At 40.2% G+C, this 20,870-nt stretch overlaps 2 protein-coding genes across 2 annotated transcripts; both read left to right on the plus strand.

The window, feature by feature from the left end:
* Positions 1 to 8,229: 8,229 nt before the first annotated feature.
* On the plus strand, positions 8,230 to 12,309 carry LOC132141781 (uncharacterized). The gene is made up of 2 exons (XM_059551439.1): positions 8,230 to 9,054; positions 12,184 to 12,309. Exon 1 carries the CDS (start codon positions 8,401 to 8,403, stop codon positions 9,049 to 9,051), a length of 651 nt encoding a protein of 216 aa, XP_059407422.1. The 5' UTR covers positions 8,230 to 8,400; the 3' UTR covers positions 9,052 to 9,054; positions 12,184 to 12,309.
* Positions 12,310 to 12,927: 618 nt separating this feature from the next.
* Positions 12,928 to 14,277, plus strand: LOC132141782 (GPI-linked NAD(P)(+)--arginine ADP-ribosyltransferase 1-like). The gene is made up of 3 exons (XM_059551440.1): positions 12,928 to 13,069; positions 13,205 to 13,926; positions 14,040 to 14,277. Exons 1-3 carry the CDS (start codon positions 13,022 to 13,024, stop codon positions 14,143 to 14,145), a joined length of 876 nt encoding a protein of 291 aa, XP_059407423.1. The 5' UTR covers positions 12,928 to 13,021; the 3' UTR covers positions 14,146 to 14,277.
* Positions 14,278 to 20,870: the final 6,593 nt, after the last annotated feature.

Here is a 20,870-nt window from a genome sequence, read left to right on the forward strand (position 1 = left end):
TTTGTGCTCTTAATTACTTATTATTATTTGAATTAATACAGTAATAACACTTAGGGTGACTGAACAGGAATCAATTGAAAGAACAAGCAAACCTATAAAGGAAAGATTTCTATGAGTGTTTGAAAATAGGACTGTCACGATCATTAGCTGGAGTGTCCATAAACTCCAATAAAGGGCACTCCACTCAGGACTCAGGCATTTTTGTGTCCATCCCCTTTTTCGAACTCCATTTCCTATCCTGCCTCATTCCTGGGACTGATTGCACACACACACCTGCAGCTAATACACAGACACACATATAAGCAGCACAATCAATCTCAGTCTAGGGAAGTCGTGTGTAGTTCTGTCTTGCATTTCCGAGCGATTTCGTGTTTGTTCCTTCCGTGTCTAATCTTGGATTGTTTATACCGACTCTGATTCTATGATGCTTGCCCCGACCTCTGCTTGTGACTGTTACTGATTCTGGGTATCCCTGACATACCTGACACCATTCCTGATTAATGCCTGTCCGACAGTTCTTATAATAAAGTTCTGCATATGGATCCGAACGTCTCTGACTCTCATTGTAACAAGGACATGGTGTATAAGTGTTTATTCACTTAGACACTTGGAAATTGTGAATTTGCCTTTAATTTTCTCCAACATTATACAATAAAAATATTTGATATTTTTTTAAGTGATAATCTGGGTCACTCTGAATACATATGACTTGAAAGAATGAGCAAACCTATAAAGGAACCCTTTTTATGAATGTTGGAAAATGGGAAAGAGTGCAAGTGCAACAATTGAGTTTGATGTTTTGGGTGAGTTTGCTTTTAGTTTTCTCAAGAACTATACAGTAAAATGCCTTGAAGATTAAAACAGTGGTATTCAGGGTCACTCTGAATACATAAGACTTGAAAGTATGAGCAAACCTATAAAGTAACCCTTTTATGAATGTTGGAAAATGGGAAAAAGTGCAAGTGTAACAATTGATTTAGATGTTTTGGGTGATTTTGCTTTTAGTTTTCTCACAAACTATAGAGTAAAATGCCTTGAAAATGAATACAGTGATAGTCAGGATCACTCCAAATGCATATGACTTAGAATAATGAGCAAACCTATAAAGGAACGTTTTTTATGAATGTTGGAAAATGGGAAAAAAGTGTGAATGCAACAACTGAGTTTGATGTTTTGGGTGATTTGCTTTTAGTTTTTTCAAAAACTATACAGTAAAATGCATTGAAAATTAATACAGAGATAGTCAGGGTCACTCCGAATGGATATGACTTAAAAGAATGAGCAAACCTATAAATGAACCCTTTTTATGAATGTTGGAAAATGGGAAAGAGTGCAAGTGCAACAATTGAGTTTGCTGTTTTGGGTGAGTTTGCTTTTAGTTTTTTCCAAAACTATGCAGTAAAATTCTTTGACAATTAATACATTGGTAGCCAGGGTCACTCTGAATACATATGTCTTGAAAGCATGAGCAAACCTATGAAGGAACCCTTTTTATGAATGTTGGAAAATGGCAAAGAGTGCAAGTGCAACAATTGAGTTTGATGTTTCGGGTGAGTTTGCTTTTAGATTTTTCCAAAACTATACAGTAAAAGAATGAGTAAACCTACAAAAAAGGATCGTTTGTTATGAATGATGGAAAATGGGAAAAAGTGGAGGAAAGCCCTGCCCACACTTCTGCGACTGAGGGTGAGGTGTTTTCGGTTTCTGGCAATGATATGGAGCAACTTATGGACCTTATGGACTGGTCTATGGAGGTAATCCCTGAATTTTCTGTTTCTCCGCTGGTTCCGTCCAGCCCTGGTCCCCCTGTATACCCTCTCAGTCTCCCACTCCCACCTCCTTCAGTCAGTTCCTCTGCTCCATTTCCGCTGGTTCCGCCCAGCCCTGAGTTTTCTGTTTCTCCGCTGGTTCCGCCCAGCCCTAAATTTTCTGTTTCTCCCCTGGTTCCGTCCAGCCCTGAATTTTCTGTTTCTCCCCTGGTTCCGCCCAGCCCTGAATTTTCTGTTTCTCCGCTGGTTCCGTCCAGCCCTGAATTTTCTGTTTCTCCGCTGGTTCCGCCCAGCCCTGAATTTTCTGTTTCTCCGCTGGTTCCGCCCGGCCCTGGATTTTATGTGTCTCCGCTGGTTCCGCCCAGCCCTGAGTTTTCTGTTTCTCCGCTGGTTCCGCCCAGCCCTAAATTTTCTGTTTCTCCCCTGGTTCCGTCCAGCCCTGAATTTTCTGTTTCTCTGCTGGTTCCGCCCAGCCCTGAATTTTCTGTTTCTCCGCTGGTTCCGCCCAGCCCTGAATTTTCTGTTTCTCCGCTGGTTCCGCCCGGCCCTGAGTTTTCTGTGTCTCCACTGTTTCCGCCCAGCCCTGAATTTTCTGTGTCTCCGCTGGTTCCGCCCGGCCCTGAACTTTCTGTGTCTCCGCTGGTTCCGCCCAGCCCTGAATTTTCTGTGTCTCCACTGGTTCCGCCCGGCCCTGAATTTTCTGTGTCTCCGCTGGTTCCGCCCGGCCCTGAACTTTCTGTGTCTCCACTGGTTCCGCCCAGCCCTGAATTTTCTGTGTCTCCGTTTGTTCCGCCCAGCCTTGAATTTCCTGTGTCTCCTGTATTCCCTCCCAGCCTCCCTCTCCCACCTCTTCCTAGACCTGCCAGTTCCTCTGCTCCACTTCCTCTGGTTCCGTCCAGCCCTGATCCTCCTGTGTTTCCTCCCATCCTCCCTCTCTCTTCTCCTCCTAGACCAGCCAGTTCCTCGACCTCATCTCTGCTGGTGCCAGTCAGTCCCGCAGCTCACCCTCAGTCTGCGCCATCTGGGCGCGATGGTTTCGCCGCTGGATTGCCAGTCTCCAGCTCTGCCTTAGGGTGTGAATTGCCTGTCTCCGCCTCCAGCCTCCGAGCCCTGGACTCCTCCTCGGTCCTTCGACCCAGCGGCTCCGCCTTGGCTCTTAGCTCCCTCATCTCCACCGTGGCCTGGCATCCCACCTGCTCCTCCCGGCTCCCTCGTCCCTCCGGCTCCACCTTGGTCAGTCGTTGACCATCCACCGCCTCGGGACTCCATTCCTCTGCCTTCACCTCGTCACTCCATCCCTCCGGCTCTGTCAGGCTCCTCCTTCCCTCTGGTTCCACCTCCATCCTCAGTCACTCCGGCTCTGCAGCGCTCTTCCATGTCCCCGCCTCCGCCTTGGTCGCCTGAGCCTTCTGCTCCACCTAGGCCCTCCGGATCCTCGGCTTCACCCTGGCTCTGCAGCTGTGCTGCTCCATCTTGGGCTCCTCACCCACCGGTGCAGTCTCCGCCTGTCGGCCCCGTGATATCGTCGGCCCCTTCTCCACCATGGCTCCTCCCGCCATGGACTCCACCGTGGATCTCCATCCTGGCTGGTCTCTGGAGGACCATCCGGATCCTCCTGCTCCGGGCTCCTCCCTGGCTCCTCCCTCCTTCCACTCCACCCTGGTTCCCAGCTCCTTGCTCCCTCTTTGCCTGCCCCACGCCCGCCTCCAGAACCCCCACCCTCCCTCCGCTGGTATTCCTCTTGCGGTGCGAGGACGCACCGTTCCGGGAGGGGGTGAACTGTTATGTTCTGGAACTTTCAGTTTCCTTATTTGGTCGTCCTGTTCTTGTTTTGTTAATTGATTATTCCCCACCTGTCTCCAGTTCCCTGATTACCTCCTGTGTGTTTAAATACCCTGTCTGTTCAGTTCTTCCTGGTCCGTGATTGATAACCTGATATTGTGAAGTTATGATGTTAATGTGTAGTATATTGTCTGTATTATCCTTCGATGTTCAGTAAACTCCTCTTTTGTTCAAGACCCTCCTCGAGCGCTTTATTCTTAAGTTAGCACACACCTTGCTGCAACACCTATAAAGGAACATTTTTTATGAATGTTGGAAAATGGGAAAAAGTGCAAGTGTAACAATTGATTTAGATGTTTTGGGTGATTTTGCTTTTAGTTTTCTCACAAACTATACAGTAAAATGCCTTGAAAACGAATACAGTGATAGTCAGGGTCACTCTGAATACATATGACTTGGAAGCATGAGCAAACCTATAAAGGAACCCTTTTCATGAATGTTGGAAAATGGGACACAGTGCAATTGCTAGGATGCATTTTGTTGTTTTGGGTGATTTTGCTTTAAATTTCTCAAAAACCATACAGTAAAATGCCTTAAAAAATAAATACAGTGATGGTCAGGCTCACTCTGAATACATGTGATTTGAAAGAATGAGCTAACCTATAAAGGAACGCTTTTTACATGAATGTTGGAAAATGGGAAAAAGTGTTGAGTTTGACAACAATTCATCAAACAATTGAGTTTGATGTTTTGGGTGATTCTGGTTTAATTTTTTTTTTGGTTCAAAACTATACAGTACAATGCCTTGAAAATGAATACAGTGAAAGTCAGGGTCACTCTGAATACATATGACTTGAAAGAATTAGCTAACATATAAAGGAACACTTATGTATGTAGGAAACTGTGACAGTGCAATTGCTAGGATGAATTCTATTTTGGTATACACAGACACACACACACGCACACACACACACACACACACACACACACACATATATATATATATACATATATATATATATATATATATATATATATATATACATATACATATATATATACATATACATATATATACATATACATATACATATATATATATACATATACACATACTCAAACATGAAGAAAACAATGAATAAATATCATTAATATTATCATTTATAATCATTAATAAACGATTTATAATAATTAATGTACAATGCAAACGTTTATATACAAAAATTAAGTATTTAAAAACGAAAATTTTAAAAACGAAAAGTATAAAACGAAACCGGTGTACGACAGCTTCTTTTCATGCATTTTGACTGCTCTGAGTACCCGTACCGTAAGTGCATGATTACACGTGCAAGAGGAAAAAAAAGTGCGGCTGGCTTGACCGTGTATTTTAAAAGCGTGGCTGGCTTGACCGCAGTATTTAACTAGCTTGGACGGACATCAGTTCTTGGCCATTCCTCATTTGCCCTCTCACGTCTGGCAGGTTCTAAATTACACAGCTGCAGGTCATCATACACGTTGGCTCTTGCGACCTCTTCCTCATCCCAGTCAGTCGCTATAACGTTAGTTCTGATGCTGCGTTCCAGGCAGGTTTTTGAGCTCGTAATCACTATTTCATACCACGACTAACAACTTTGTACCGTTCCAGGCAAGTTACGCCAAACTTTCTGAGTGCAAGGAATTGTAACTAGATTTTTTTTTTATTGCAACGGTACATTGACCTAAAATCATTTTTTCAACGTGTGCCACTTGCATAAACTGCATCCGTAGGCAGTATTATTCTTAGGGGCTGTCATTGTTGTTTCGTGTGCTGTGTGACCTCGGAACTCGGAGTACATCTATCTAGTACGAGACACGAGTTCACGGGTGGGAAGTCACGAGTTTGATTGCCGTTCCTGTGCACTTTCACGGGTTACGGGTTGCATGGAATGCGAGGTTGACCTGCACTGCACATGACGTGAGAACAGTTAGTTGTTTAAGTTTGTAAGTTGACTCATTTGCGAAATGCCCATCCTCTAAAGATATCTGGAATCAGTGTTATAAGTAACCCAGGCACTTCATTTGACCATTTTTGTAGCATATAAACCAATGAAAGCTTCAGATCTTCTAATGTTTCTCTATGGCGCTGAAACCTAAAAAGTGAAAGTGAAAGTTGTGACATTTGCCAAGTATGGTAGGCCATACCCAGAATTGGTGCTCTGCATTTAACCCATCCAAGTGCACACACACAGCAGTGAGAAGTGAACGGTGGGCAGCTATAGATCCAGCTATCCGGGGAGCAACTGGGGGTTAAGTGCCTTGCTCAAGGGCACTTCTCAGCCATGGTTATTGAGGGTGGAAGAGAGCACTGTTCATTCACTCCCTCACTCCCCTCACACCTACAACCCCTGCCAGCAACGAGACTTGAACCGGCAACCTTGTGGTAATTAGTCCGGCTCTCTAACCATTAGGCCACAGCTGCCCCATAAGAAAAAAAGATGTGTGGTATGAGGTCATGAGAACAATATGAATTGCATGAGTCTCACACCAAATGCATGAGAGAGAGTTGGCAGTCCTGCTGTTTACATGTAGTAAAGATATCTGAGTTCCAGTCTCCGGGGCTCAAACTCAAAACATGTGGCAGCAACAAACAGGAAGTGACCAAATGACATTCCTTTTGCTAATTATCTTTCATGTTACATGTAAACAGCAGGACTGCCAACTCTCTCTCATGCATTTTGTGTGAGACTCGTGCAATTCATACCGTTCTCATGATCTCAGACCACACATCTATTTTCTTACGCAGTCATAATCAACCTCAGTTAAAACTGTAATATTAGTACTACTGTTTTTGTTGTATTGAGCAAGGTAGCCAATCACAGACATATCTGTTGATTTCTTGAACACCTGTTTGGCCATTGCATTCAAGTTTTCACTCACCTCTAAACGTCTAATTTAAATAAATGCGAGATTCACTTTTGAAATTGCAATGATTGACATACACACCCATGTGGGGCCTATAGGGATTGCAAATGAGCTGATATCTGGGACCCATCTGGGCTATCCAACTGTGACCCATCTAATTTAGTTCTCAGTTTCCATGGTGGCCCAGCATTGGCAGATGATTGACCAGGTAGCTTGAATTTGTTGTTTACTTGAGTCTGCCTGATTAGTGACTTATTAGGTCTCTTATGGGCCACAACAGATATACATATGGGCTAATTTGTCTGTTTGGGTTACCTTATTTTAAAGTAAACCCTTAAACAGAAAAAATATATTAAATCCACTAAAATGGCAAAAATATTCAATAAACAGAAACCAGTTTTTCATGCTTTTAAGTAGGGCTGTCATGATTATGAAATTTGGCTGATGATTAATTGTCTAGAAATAGTCACAGTTATTGCGATTAATTTTCTGTTTTAGAGCTTTCATTATTAAGGGTTCAGTAAATAATTATGATGTTATCTTGCACATTATACAATTGAAACAGGTTTATTCTGTTAACTATTTGTATTCTTACGAAATGCATGCATGAAAATAAGATAGAAATCATTAGGGAAAATAATCTTTCTGTGTGCAAAGCCCTTATGCACATCTAGGGTGCAGAATGATGTGCTTGAATCAACTTAAGTCAAAGTGAGCTGCATAGTGTGCACACAATACAAACTCCAGCAGGATGTCATTTTATGCGAACCCCCAGACTTTTATCTACACATCAAGTATTATAATGGGAATATATAATCTTGGAGAGAGAGTTTTACCATACTGACGGTCATAACTGAATGTGACGTGCTGTTTGAGTGCTGAGCAGAGAATAACTGACAGCTGCAACGGAAGGAAGATCAATGTCTGTAAACTTAAAGTTAACAATATAAATATAATTCTGTCCCTCACATTAAGATATGGAATGGCTTCAGATGATATAAGCTATACTGGGGTCCCCAACCCAGCTCCTGGTGATCTACCGTCCTGCAAAGTTCAGCTCCAATCCTAATCAAACACAAGATCTTTTAGTCTACCTTTGTAATATTGAGACCATTCGCCCTGAGACTATTAAAAAAATAACACATGACTGTAAATCTGATTGTATTCATGTAGGACATTATACCATTGACCATTCTGAGTGAACCATGTGGAGGGAGGACAGGTCAGGAGAAGGAAGGGGATGAGAAGGAACTGATGCTCTGTGGGGTGTCTCGAAGATGCCTGTGTATGTTTGTCACAAAAACTGGAACATAATGAATCTTTGCACATGGATGACAATTACCTCATTTAAAATAGTTGCCAAACAATATTAATGTTTCAGTTTTCTTCTTTTTAAAAATGTTTGTTGTTGGCGGCTGTACTGCGTTTGAGCTCCGTCACTATATTCTTTTCATTGACTATTTTTAACTCAAAAAACAATTGTATACATCATCGTTTCCGTTTATATAACGTGTGAATATATCCTCTATTGTATTCTACAACAAAAACAATCAGAACGCCTCGCTATCACTAGTTTTATTTTGATCTCCCGGGTCCGCTATTAGCTTTTAGCCCGTTAGCATCAGCGGCGTGGTTGCAGCTAACTGCGCTAACATTGCTAATACTCTATTCACACACATTACCACTGCTGTACTCACTGTTACTTGCTTTAATGGCGGATGAATGTCTCCACTCTGTGCAGCTCGAGCTCGAGGCCGTGGGAAAGCAGATTCGCGACCTGGAGGTGAGGCAGGCCCAGCTGAGAGAGCGGAGAACCGCGCTGGAATCATCCCGGGCTGACGCTCACAAGTCCGGGGTAAGTATACAGCGATCTGTTAACAGTCCCACCACGTCTACTCCGTGTGTTTCTCTGCACAGGCCCGGTGCACCCAGGACGCGATCTTCCCAGATGTCCTTCACTGCGACGCCGGGACACCACGGACCCTGGGTGCATCCACAGCGGAGGACGCGAGCCGGGTCCCGGGCGACGACTTCTCCCCCTCCTGCCTTCGACATCTCCATCCGGAACCGCTTCGCTCCCCTCCGCGAGACAGGACGCGACACTGTGATCATCGGAGACTCCATCGTCCGACATGTAAGTGCTACGTTAGCCGAAGGTAAAGTGCACACTCATTGTTTGCCTGGTGCTCGTGTTCTCGATGTTTCTGCGCAGATACCCGCGATCCTGAAGGTCGACGAGAGCCCCAGAGCGGTCGTGCTTCACGCCGGGGTTAACGACACCACGCTGCGGCAGACGGAGACGCTGAAGAGGGACTTCAGCAGCCTGATCGAGACGGTTCGCAGCACGACGCCCGCGGCGACGATCGTCGTGTCAGGACCACTGCCCACGTATCGACGAGGACACGAAAGGTTCAGTAGACTTTTTGCTTTAAATGAATGGTTGTTGTCATGGTGTAAAGAACAGAAACTGCTATTTGTTAATAACTGGAATCTTTTCTGGGAGCGTCCTAGGCTGTTTCGCGCTGATGGATTACACCCCAGCAGAATCGGAGCGGAGCTGCTCTCTGACAACATCTCCAGGACACTTCGCTCCATGTGACTAGTAAGACAATTCTCTAATAACTATTATGATGAGTTTTGTTCCACCCGCTTAAATGATAAAAGTACTTGTGCTGTAAAAACTATTAAGACTGTGTCTGTTCCCCGGATAGTGAGGTCAAAATATAATGTAGGATCTAGAAAAAATCTTATCGTAATTAAACCAGAAAAATGTAAAGTAAATGAACAAAAACAATTTTTAAAGTTTGGGCTCATAAATATTAGATCACTCACACCCAAAGCAGTTATTGTAAATGAAATGATCACAGAAAATAGTTTTGATGTACTCTGCTTGACTGAAACCTGGCTAAAACCAAATGATTATTTTGGTCTAAATGAGTCTACTCCACCAAACTACTGTTATAAGCATGAGCCCCGTCAGACTGGTCGTGGAGGAGGTGTTGCAACAATATATAGTGATATTCTCAATGTTACCCAGAAAACAGGATACAGGTTTAACTCATTCAAAATACTTCTGCACCACCAGGGCCGTATACAGAATTCCTAAAAGAATTTGCAGATTTCCTCTCAGACCTTCTAGTTACAGTTGATAAGGCGCTAATCATGGGAGATTTTAATATTCACGTTGATAATGCAAATGATACATTAGGACTTGCGTTTACTGACCTAATAAACTCCTTTGGAGTCAAGCAAAATGTCACCGGGCCCACTCATCGTTTTAATCATACACTAGATCTAATTATATCGCATGGAATCGATCTTACTGCTACAGATATTGTACCCCAATGTGATGATATTACAGACCATTTCCTTGTATCGTGCATGCTGCGTATAACTGATATTAACTATATGTCTCAGCGTTACCGTCTGGGCAGAACTATTGTTCCAGCCACCAAAGACAGATTTGCAAATAACCTGCCTGATCTATCTCAACTGCTATTTGTACCCAAAAATACACATGAATTAGACGAAATTACTGACAACATGGGCACTATTTTCTCTAATACATTAGAAGCTGTTGCCCCCATCAAATTGAAAAAGGTTAGAGAAAAACGTACTGTGCCATGGTATAACAGTAATACTCACTCTCTCAAGAAAGTAACTCGTAGTCTTGAACGCAAATGGAGAAAAACTAACTTGGAAGTTTTTAAAATTGCATGGAAAAACAGTATGTCCAGCTATAGACAGGCTCTAAAAACTGCTAGGGCAGAGCATATCCACAAACTCATTGAAAATAACCAAAACAATCCAAGGTTTTTATTTAGCACAGTGGCTAAATTAACAAATTACCAGATGCCACCTGATTCAAATATTCCACCAACGTTAAATAGTAATGACTTTATGAATTTCTTCACTGATAAAATAGATAACATTAGAAATACAATAGCGAATGTAGATTCTACAGCGTCTAACACTTCAGTTTCATCCATCGCACCCAAAGATAAACTGCAGTGCTTTACAAATATAGGACAGAAAGAGCTAAATAAACTTATCACTGTATCTAAACCAACAACATGTTTATTAGATCCTGTACCCACTAAATTACTAAAAGAGCTGTTACCTGTAGCCGAAGAACCGCTTCTCAATATCATTAACTCGTCGTTATCTTTAGGTCACGTCCCAAAACCATTCAAGCTGGCGGTTATCAAGCCTCTTATTAAGAAACCAAAACTAGATCCTAGTGTACTGGCAAATTATAGGCCTATTTCAAATCTTCCATTTATGTCTAAAATTTTAGAAAAAGTTGTGTCTGCTCAATTGAGCACCTTCCTGCATAAAAATGATCTGTATGAAGAATTTCAGTCAGGTTTTAGGCCCCACCATAGCACAGAAACTGCACTTGTTAAAATTACAAATGACCTGCTTCTTGCGTCAGATCAAGGCTGCATCTCATTTCTAGTCTTACTTGATCTTAGTGCTGCGTTCGACACCATAGATCATGACATACTCATAGATCGATTACAAAACTATACAGGTATTCAAGGGCAGGCTCTAAGATGGTTTAGATCCTACCTGTCCGATCGCTACCATTTTGTTTACTTAAATGGAGAGTCATCTCATTTATCATCAGTAAAATATGGAGTGCCACAAGGATCCGTCCTAGGTCCCCTTCTATTTTCAATATACATGTTGCCCCTTGGTAATATTATTAGAAAATACGGAATAAGCTTCCACTGTTATGCTGATGATACTCAGCTATATATCTCAACGAGACCAGATGAAACTTCCCAATTATCTAAGCTAACAGAGTGTGTTAAAAATGTAAAAGATTGGATGACAAATAATTTTCTCCAATTAAATTCGGATAAGACAGAGATATTAATTATTGGACCAAAAAACAGTACACAGAATCTTGTAGATTACAATCTGCAACTAGACGGATGTACTGTTACTTCCTCTACAGTCAGAAATCTGGGTGTTATATTAGACAGCAATTTGTCTTTTGAAAATCATATTTCCAATGTTACAAAAACTGCATTCTTCCATCTTAGAAACATTGCCAAGCTACGAAACATGTTATCTGTTTCTGATGCAGAAAAGCTAGTTCATGCATTCATGACCTCTAGACTGGACTATTGTAATGCACTTCTAGGTGGTTGTCCTGCTTCGTCAATAAACAAGCTACAGGTAGTCCAAAATGCAGCAGCTAGAGTCCTTACCAGGTCAAGAAAATATGATCATATTACCCCAATTTTACAGTCTCTGCACTGGCTACCTATTAAGTTCCGTATCTGTTACAAATTATCATTACTTACCTATAAGGCCCTAAATGGTTTAGCTCCTGCGTACCTAACTAGCCTTCTACCACGCTACAACCCATCACGCACCCTAAGGTCACAAAACGCTGGACTTTTGGTAGTTCCTAGGATAGCAAAGTCCACTAAAGGAGGTAGAGCTTTTTCACATTTGGCTCCCAAACTCTGGAATAGCCTTCCTGATAATGTTCGGGGTTCAGACACACTCTCTCTGTTTAAATCTAGATTAAAAACACATCTCTTTCGCCAAGCATTCGAATAATGTATCTCTTAAATTGTGAGTGTAGTTGCATCTGCATTTTTATTCTTTAGCTTGGGTTAAACTAATTTTACTTTGTTGGATCAGCAGCTATGCTAATGATGTCTCTATCTTGTTTCTATGTTTTGCCACGGGATTTACATCCCGTGGTAACTAGGATTTACACAAGCTCCAGTCTGGATCCAGAACACCTGAGAAGAGATGATGCTGACCCTCAGAGGACCTCAGATGATGCTAACCTTGAATCAACAAACAGAACTAACAATTATTGCTACATGTGTGACTGCATCATATAATTACTATTAATTAATAATATTGATAGTTCATCATCTAGCTGACTACGTCTTGTATTATTATTATTATTTTTATTTTTCTAAAATCCTGTCAAACGTGCACAAACTACTAGCTACTACTAAATATTGTAGAAACATAATTTTCTGTAAAGTTGCTTTGTAACGATTTGTATTGTAAAAAGCGCTATACAAATAAACTTGAATTGAATTGAATTGAATTCTACCATAAGATTCTTTTGCTGTCTGGCTTTGCTCATTCCAGATCGGAGCAGAGATTGAAACACAGGAAGGAAATGTCAGGGCATGGCATTAATATGCTTTCCTGTAATTGTTTTTTTTTGGTCAGTCTGTGAACACACTGCGGTTCTGACCATTTGCTTTCTTCTCGCTTTACTGACCCTGAAAAGAAATACCAGACATCTTGAGATGGTAAGTGCTGGCTTTTTCAGTTATAGTTTTCAGACACTTGTTTCAGGCAAATGCTTCTAAGAAAATTAAATACATCTTGAACAACATGTATTTTAAAGATATCAAGATTTGTAGTGCCTTATGCAGTTGGGCTGTGCTATGCTTGTGCTCCATTTGTGCTGAAAATAATTTTATATATATACATATATATATATATGGTGAGCATGTCTTCACCAATCTGGTTTTGTCCATGTTATTGTCTTTGTCCAGACCTGTGTCCATACGCTGAAAACAATGGGAAGCTTGAGGTTCCATGCATTTCTCCTGCTGCTCTTGTACACTGTAAGTTTTCACTTTTATCATCACTACTTTTAACTGTTTAACTTAAGGAACTCATCAAATTTGTGAAATTTAGAAGTTTTTGATTTTGTCTTTTCTCTTCAAACTTTCCGCTGTGATTCTTAATTGTTTTTTCAGACTGTGGTGCAGATAACTGCAGGAGTGACTCACATGGGCTTGTTTCCTGAAGCAGCTGATTACTCGTTCTACAACTGTCGGAAAGAGATGCTGCAAATGGTCACAAAACGTGGAGGTCTGCTGCAGACAGAGCTTAACAACAATAAGGATTTTAAAACTATGTGGGAAAACACAACATGCAAAAAGGCCATTCCAGGGAGTACACCGGAGCACATGACTGCGCTGCAGAACTATGTTGAAGCTTCTGAATTTCGTAAAACATTCAAGAACTTGGTTCAGAAACACGGCAGGAGCAGATCAACTTACAGAGACGAGTTTCCTTTCAAATCTCTTTTCTTCCTGCTGACAGATGCCATGAATCTCACAGGCCACAAGGAATGTCGTACAGTGTACTCTGGCGCAGAGAAGCAATATGATGCCAAAATTGGAGAGAAAGTACGTTTTGTGAGTTTTTTTCCAGCAAAACTGCAATTTTCTGTTGCAACTGAAGATGCAAGTACAGATGGAGACACTGGGACTGTTTTCAACATCACTTCTTGTTCTGTGATTAATCTTGAAGATTATGGGTGTAGTTCAGAGGAAATGGATGCACTAATATCACCCACTGAAGTTTTCACAGTTAAGGATATCACACCTGTTAAGAATAATAATGATGATTACATAGAGATCACCTTGGTGCATTCTCACTTTAACAGTTCTTCTGACTGCAGCAGCCTTGTCAGGTAAGAGAGAGAGAGCAGTAAAGAGTGTTTGATTGTATGTAATACTAATTTGTGATAAACTGAGCACATCTAAAACAAACCTGCTGATCTGAATTCTCTCTGTCTGTCTAAAGCTTACCTGAAGAATCTAAAGAATCATCGACAAGTTTCCTGACTTCCAGTTTCCTGAATCTGATGTCTTCCTTTCTCCTGATGTGCTTCTACACGCTGATTCTGTGATAAACTCTGTTTGTTCTCAGAAATGCATGAATAGTAAAAGTTACATTCATTCTCTTAATAATTGTTTACCACATCCAGTGTTCTTGACATTCTGATGAATTTATCACAATAATAAATTACTTTTATTTTTAATTTTAATGCAATCTCTCTGTTCTTATTTTAATCTAACCTTTAAGACCACTTTAAAACCGTAAAAATGTAGGACTATTTACAATAAGATTTTTTTTATGCAAAACTAAATTTTAGTGTTTCTTGAAAATGCCTAGGTATTGAAAAAATATCCATGAATACATTTTTACATCTCCATGATGAAGTATATTGGAAAGACGCTCAATGTGTTTTATGGAGCACCTCACACCACCAGAGGACACCATTGCAACAGACCTCATATCACTTGCAGTCATTTTTGTAATTTCATTATGCAAATACATTCATGATACAGTTTCACTAAAAATATGGGAAATTACAGTTCACGTTTAATTTCTCGCCTTTCGTCTAAAGACTTTTGGCCCTGTCTGCCTTCCATATGTCACACCCTTGCCATAAGTTACATACATTGTATATCTGTATCCCTAAATTGGACAATCAATTCATGTGAGACCTACTTACTAATATATAATCGCTGCTTTATATTGCCATCAATAAAGAGTCACTTAAACTGACACTGTTCCTCTCAAATGGCTCCCTGTACAGCTGCTTCATTCTGAAGACTTAGTGTAGAAATGTATAAGGTGTGTAAGTGCCTACAATTGCCACATGAGTTTTGCATTTTGAACGGAGTGTTTTCCCAATGATTACAGGTGATTTCATTTTTTGAACAAAGTGCCTAATGTTAGACAAATATGTAGAGTGTTTCACAATAAGTGTGTTACAGAATTGCAAACAAAGTGCAAAGTTGACAATGTGTTTAAGCTATGGTTACACTGTGTTTAAGGTATGCTACAAGAAGGTATTGAGGCTTTGGTGTAGGCATTCGGTTTTAGTGTGTAAGCAATGGGCATAAAAAAACTTGCAAAGTGTAACATATTTTCACAGCTCAGTGAGAGAACTCGGAAAACATTTTAAAGAGTGTGTGTGTGTGTGTGTGTGTGTGTGTGAGAGAGAGAGAGAGAGAGAGAGAGAGAAGGGGTAGATCTAGAAAATCATTTTCAGATGCGTGGCATGGGGTCTATGAGGGGTGGCAACACCAAAGCAAGCCCCCATGCACAGTTTTTGTGAATTAATAATCTGACATACACACTTCTGTTCTTACTTATTATCTTTACTGTTTATAATGAAAAATAACATTTCAGTATCCATCATGGCCCAAGTCACTACACAATATAAAAAAAAACTTCACCAGGTTATAAACGTTTCTGAGCTTGTATCACTAAAGAAGACATGCGCTTCTATTAAAATTACACATAGGCTATACTTAGATGGTATAATCAAGTTTAGTGCAAGTTTAAGAGCTTCAAAAACTGAATATCCTCACATTACACTCAAAAAAGTCAACTAGCCGCTTGTTTTATTTGCAAAATACAAATATGTCTGATTATTACGAATAAAGCGAGTTTACATCTGTTTAATGATTGTAACTAAATTAAGAAACAATCAAATGAATTAGATCAGCACTTGTTGATTCAATGAGACGCTTCATACCAACAGGATATGTCCCTGTTTGCAATTACTACCATGGCATTTTAGACATGAGTTATTAGACACTGTGGCAATGTTTCTAAGCAGACTTATTTTCCCAGGCTAGAAGCACATGTGTTAGGTTAAATACTATGTCGTCATCGATACGAGTTTCTTTAGTATATCCGAAACAATAGGTGCATTTCTGTCACAATTCAATGCTTACTATGCCAAACTATTAACTACATGACCTGCGTTAAACCTATACTTCTATGTTACCCCAAACATGAGAGGGGAAGATGGGAGATCCAGTGAATGCAGAGTTGAATACGACATACCCTTTTTTCTGTATGTAAGTTAATGTAGCAAACGTTAGCGTAATGTGCAATGTTTAGGATATAATATACCCAGCCGGGGTACATTAACGTAACTTGGCCTATTGGTTAACGTTATATCCGAAACACCAGAATCAACGTGGACGTCTCATCGTACACTTTTTTTCTCTCTTTTCAGATATCATTTATAGGGCTTTTTTATTTATTTAGTTTAATGTGCCAACGGAGGGACTGTTGTTGTTATTAGCTATGGCTTGGCCATTGTGTATATATGTGTATATCAGCAAAATATTACTTTAAATGTTAAATAACTAGACATTTCTGTCTTTTAAAACATAGTTTCAAAATGCCACACCAGCTTATGCTACCCAGCTTATTGAATACATTTACATTTACATTTAATCATTTAGCAGACCAAAATGTATCATCATTTATCCAAAGCGACTTACAAATGAGAACAATAGAAGCAGTCAGGTCAACAAGAGAACAACAACAGTATACAAGTGCCATGACAAGTCTCAGTCAGTCTAGTATAGAACGCATAGCCAGGTTTTTTTTTTTTTTTGTTTTTTTTTTATAAATGAAAAGACAAGAAAGGGAAAAGTGGTAGTGTTAGTTGGTAAAGTGCAGACGAAAAAGATGAGTCTTTAGATGTTTCTTGAAAATGAGTAAAGACTCAGCTGTACGAATTGAGATTGGGAGGTCATTCCACCAGCTGGGCACAGTCCAGGAAAAGGTCCGTGAGAGTGATTTTGAACTTCTTTGGGATGGTACCACAAGGCGTCATTCACTTGTAGAGCGCAAACTTCTGGAGGACACATAAGATTTAGCCAATAAGTTTAGGTAAGTTGGTGCCGTGCCAGTGGTCGTCTTGTAGGCTAGCATCAGTACCTTGAATTTGATGCGAGCAGCTACTGGTAGCCAGTGTAACCTGATGAGGAGAGGAGTAACGTGAGCTTTTTTTGGCTCATTGAAGACAACCCTCGCTTCTGCATTCTGGATCAATTGCAGAGGCTTGACAGTACATGCAGGAAGAGCCAGGAGAGCATTACAATAGTCCAGTCTGAAGAGAACAAGAGCTTGGACAAGAAGTTGGGTTGCTTGCTCTGACAGGAAGGGTCTAATCTTCCTAATGTTGTATAAGGCAAACCTGCAGGACCGGGTAGTTGTAGCAATGTGATCTGTGAAGCTTAACTGATGATCCATCACAACTCCTAGGTTTCTAGCTGTCCTCGAAGGAGTAATGGTTGATGAGCCCAGCTGTATAGAGAAGTTGTGATGAAGCAATGGGTTAGCTGGAATCACCAGGAGTTCTGTCTTCGTAAGGTTAAGCTGAAGGTGATGGTCATTCATCCAGCTAGAGATGTCACTCAGACAGGCTGAAATGCGAGCAGCTACCGTCGGGTCATCTGGCTGGAATGAGAGGTAGAGTTGGGTGTCATCAGCGTAGCAGTGATAAGAAAAGCCATGCTTCTGAATGACAGATCCTAATGATGTCATGTAGATGGAGAAGAGAAGTGGTCCAAGTACTGAGCCTTGAGGAACCCCAGTAGCAATGTGGTGTGACTTTGAAACATCACCCCTCCAAGACACACTGAAGGATCTGTCAGAGAGGTAGGACTTAACCCACAGGAGTGCTGTTCCAGAGATGCCCATCTTTCTGAGGGTGGACAGGAGAATCTGGTGAGTAACGGTGTCAAAAGCAGCAGAAAGGTCCAGTAAGATGAGTACCGAGGATTTTGAAGCTGCTCTTGCTAGTCGCAGGGCTTCAGTAACCGAGAGCAGAGCAGTCTCAGTTGAGTGGCCACTTTTGAAGCCAGATTGGTTGCTGTCCAGGAGGTTGTTCTGTACAAGGAACATAGAAAACTGGTTGAACAAAGCTCGCTCAAGTGTCTTTGCAATGAATGGAAGAAGGGATACCGGTCTGTAGTTTTCAAAAAAGCGCTGGATTTAGAGATGATTTCTTGAGCAGTGGGCTTACCCGAGCCTGCTTGAATGCTGAGGGCAATGTTCCAGAGTGAAGAGAGGAGTTGATAACGTGAGTAAGCGAAGATATGACTGAAGAAGAGATCGCTTGAAGGAGGTGAGTGGGGATCGGATCAAGTGGACAAGTAGTAGGATGATTGGACAGGAGAAGTTTGGAGACGTCCATCTCTGAGAGTGGAGAGAAGGAGGAGAAAAAGGGTGCGTCGGCATTGTGAAGTTGTCCTCAGTCTGCGGTGTGGAGAATTCATTTTGCAAAATTTGCCAAGTTAAGTCTATGATGCACATGCAGTTGACCATATATTTGAAAAGGCCTTACAAACTGCAGTTAAAGTTAAGATTGAATAGCAATGCATGGTTTTATTCAGAGGCTATAGTTATAAACATAAAAAAACTTGATATTTAGTAGCAACAGCAAGTAGTGGTAATTTTCTTTGGCACAGTTTTTTAAATTCAGTCCTTGAAATGAGGAGACTATGGCTTGTTGTGTGTTTCTGTTTTCTGGCCTTAGCATACACATTAGGGTACATTTGTAGTTAGACAGAAACTCTTCATCACATGTTATTCATGGCACAGTTCCTTTAAACAGGGTGCTGGAGCAAGTGAGTAGTTTCTGGGAGTGATTATCTTGTTTTCAGATGTAATGCAACATGGCTACAGTGGTAATTTAGAATTATCAAAATGTTCATGTGATATCACAGCAAGCTGCTGAAAGGTTCTTTATTTATTTATAGTATTGCATCTCTTTTTTGTATTATTTTACAGCTCAAATGGTTACACTCACAATTGTTTTGTTTTATCTTATATTTATTCATGTTTATGTTAGAATGTTGTTATTTGTTTGTGTGTGTCAGGCCAAGGTTTACTTTCCCTGGGCGCGTCAGCATGAATGCTCTGGGTGTGTGTTCACAGTTTGTTCACGGTGTGTGTGTGTGCATTTTGGATGTGTTAAATGCAGAGCATGAATTCTGAGTATGGGTCACCATATTTGGCTCTTTGTCACCTCACTTTTCTGTTGTTTTATTTGTAGATTACTGAATTTTTGGTAATGTCTTGCTCCTTGCTGCTGTCATCTAAAACAAATCTAATGGAAACTACAAGATGGATATTCATTAAACTACCAAAACGGTACATGAACAAGACATTAACTAGTTGATGTAACAAGGCAGAATTTTGTTGAAATGAAGTGCTTTACTGACACTGAGTGAATAAGAATAAATTTGATTAGACTAACACAATACAGACATTTTGATTCAGTTAGTTGCAAAGAAGTTACATTAAAATATCTCAAATCTATAAATCTATATTGTGTTCATCTAACGTGTTCAAAGCAGTCCAAGTTTACTTAATTTGATTAGATGCATAATGGGTGCTACGATTAAATCTTGTTCATTCAACAACATTTTTTTTTATTTAATGGAAAAAGAAATACAATAATATTAAAGCACTGAAACTATTTGATTTTCTGTTATTAACAGAGGTGGGAATGTCTGTAATCACCCAGAACAAACTCTAACAAATATACAACTGCACAGCAAGAGCCTAGCAACCACCCAAAGTATCCTAGCAACCAACTAGCAACACTTTAGCAGACATCTAGAACATCTAACTGACCAAACCATTTACATCTTTCAAACCTTTCAACCTAGTTATTACATTTTTGCAGTTTTTTTTCAACTGCTTACATACATTTTCAGAACTTTGCCTTTTTCAAAACTTTACACACAAATTCAAGAATTGCACACACAAAATGCAAAATGTCTCACATCTCTTGCAAAATGAAGCACTGCATTCAAAACATCTCAGACACATCTCAACACAAAACACAAACACATCTCAAAAGCATACATTTGCAAACACCTTTGCCATAAGATTAATTCCTGTTAGATTTGTGTGTGTTATAGAGAATTGCACTTTCCACTCCGGTAGATTGGCACCTGCACAGCTGCAGTCACGGTATCTGTGCTTCAGAGTAGCGCGGTCACGGTATCTGCACTTTAAGTTCATTGTGCGTCTATTCACGGTGTGTGGTAGATTAAGATGTGAGCGTGTTCAAAGTGCTACATTCTTCTTCTTTTAGTAAATCCTCCTTCGGTTGTCATATTTATTCATATTAGTATTCATATTCATATTCATATCCACGGCCTTCTATTTAAGAATTCACCATTTATTTTACTATAATTATGTTTCTATTTTATTTATTTTTTATTTTTGGCTGTGTACTTTTTCATTTATTTTCATGTGGAATGCTACTGAATTAATGTATAATTTGGAATATGTTTTGTACAACTGTTTACTTTTCTACTTACAGTTAACATTATTCTATATCGGTTGGATTCATGTTTGTTTTTTAAGTGCATATGTGATCATTCATTCTGTACCTGCTCTTGTATGGTGTTTCCTGCTTATGTGGAAAAAATCTAAATAAAGTGAGGGGAAAAAAACCAAACTGATTTCATGTCTTTTTTTTATCTGTTTCAACAAAATAAACAAAAATAAACAATTCATAAAATATTTAAATCAAATTGTTTTATGAAATCTCCACCAGACTCTTGTTCTATGTGTCCCCAATCCTCTATGTGTACCACTGTGGTGATTTTCATTTTATTTTACTGTATCATTTTTTAATAATTGCATGCAAAAGTCATGAAAAATGCTGTCTTTTTCACTATACACTCAACATTTGGAAGTGGCTCTAATTTGATTTGCCAAACGCTAATAAAACATAATTATAGTAGAACAAACTGTTATAAACCATAAATAGAAGCCCCCGCTCACACCTTAACCTTC

Source organism: Carassius carassius, chromosome 6 (assembly GCF_963082965.1).
Source record: "Carassius carassius chromosome 6, fCarCar2.1, whole genome shotgun sequence".
Lineage (NCBI taxonomy): Eukaryota > Metazoa > Chordata > Actinopteri > Cypriniformes > Cyprinidae > Carassius > Carassius carassius.

Excerpts from the sequence above, each read along its gene's own strand:
- LOC132141781 (XM_059551439.1), top strand. The coding sequence starts at position 8,401 with ATGTCCTTCACTGCGACGCCGGGACACCACGGACCCTGGGTGCATCCA.
- LOC132141782 (XM_059551440.1), top strand. The coding sequence starts at position 13,022 with ATGGGAAGCTTGAGGTTCCATGCATTTCTCCTGCTGCTCTTGTACACT. Across the intron at positions 13,070-13,204 it reads TCCTGCTGCTCTTGTACACT|ACTGTGGTGCAGATAACTGC; the intron begins GTAAGTTTTCAC and ends TTGTTTTTTCAG. Across the intron at positions 13,927-14,039 it reads GACTGCAGCAGCCTTGTCAG|CTTACCTGAAGAATCTAAAG; the intron begins GTAAGAGAGAGA and ends GTCTGTCTAAAG.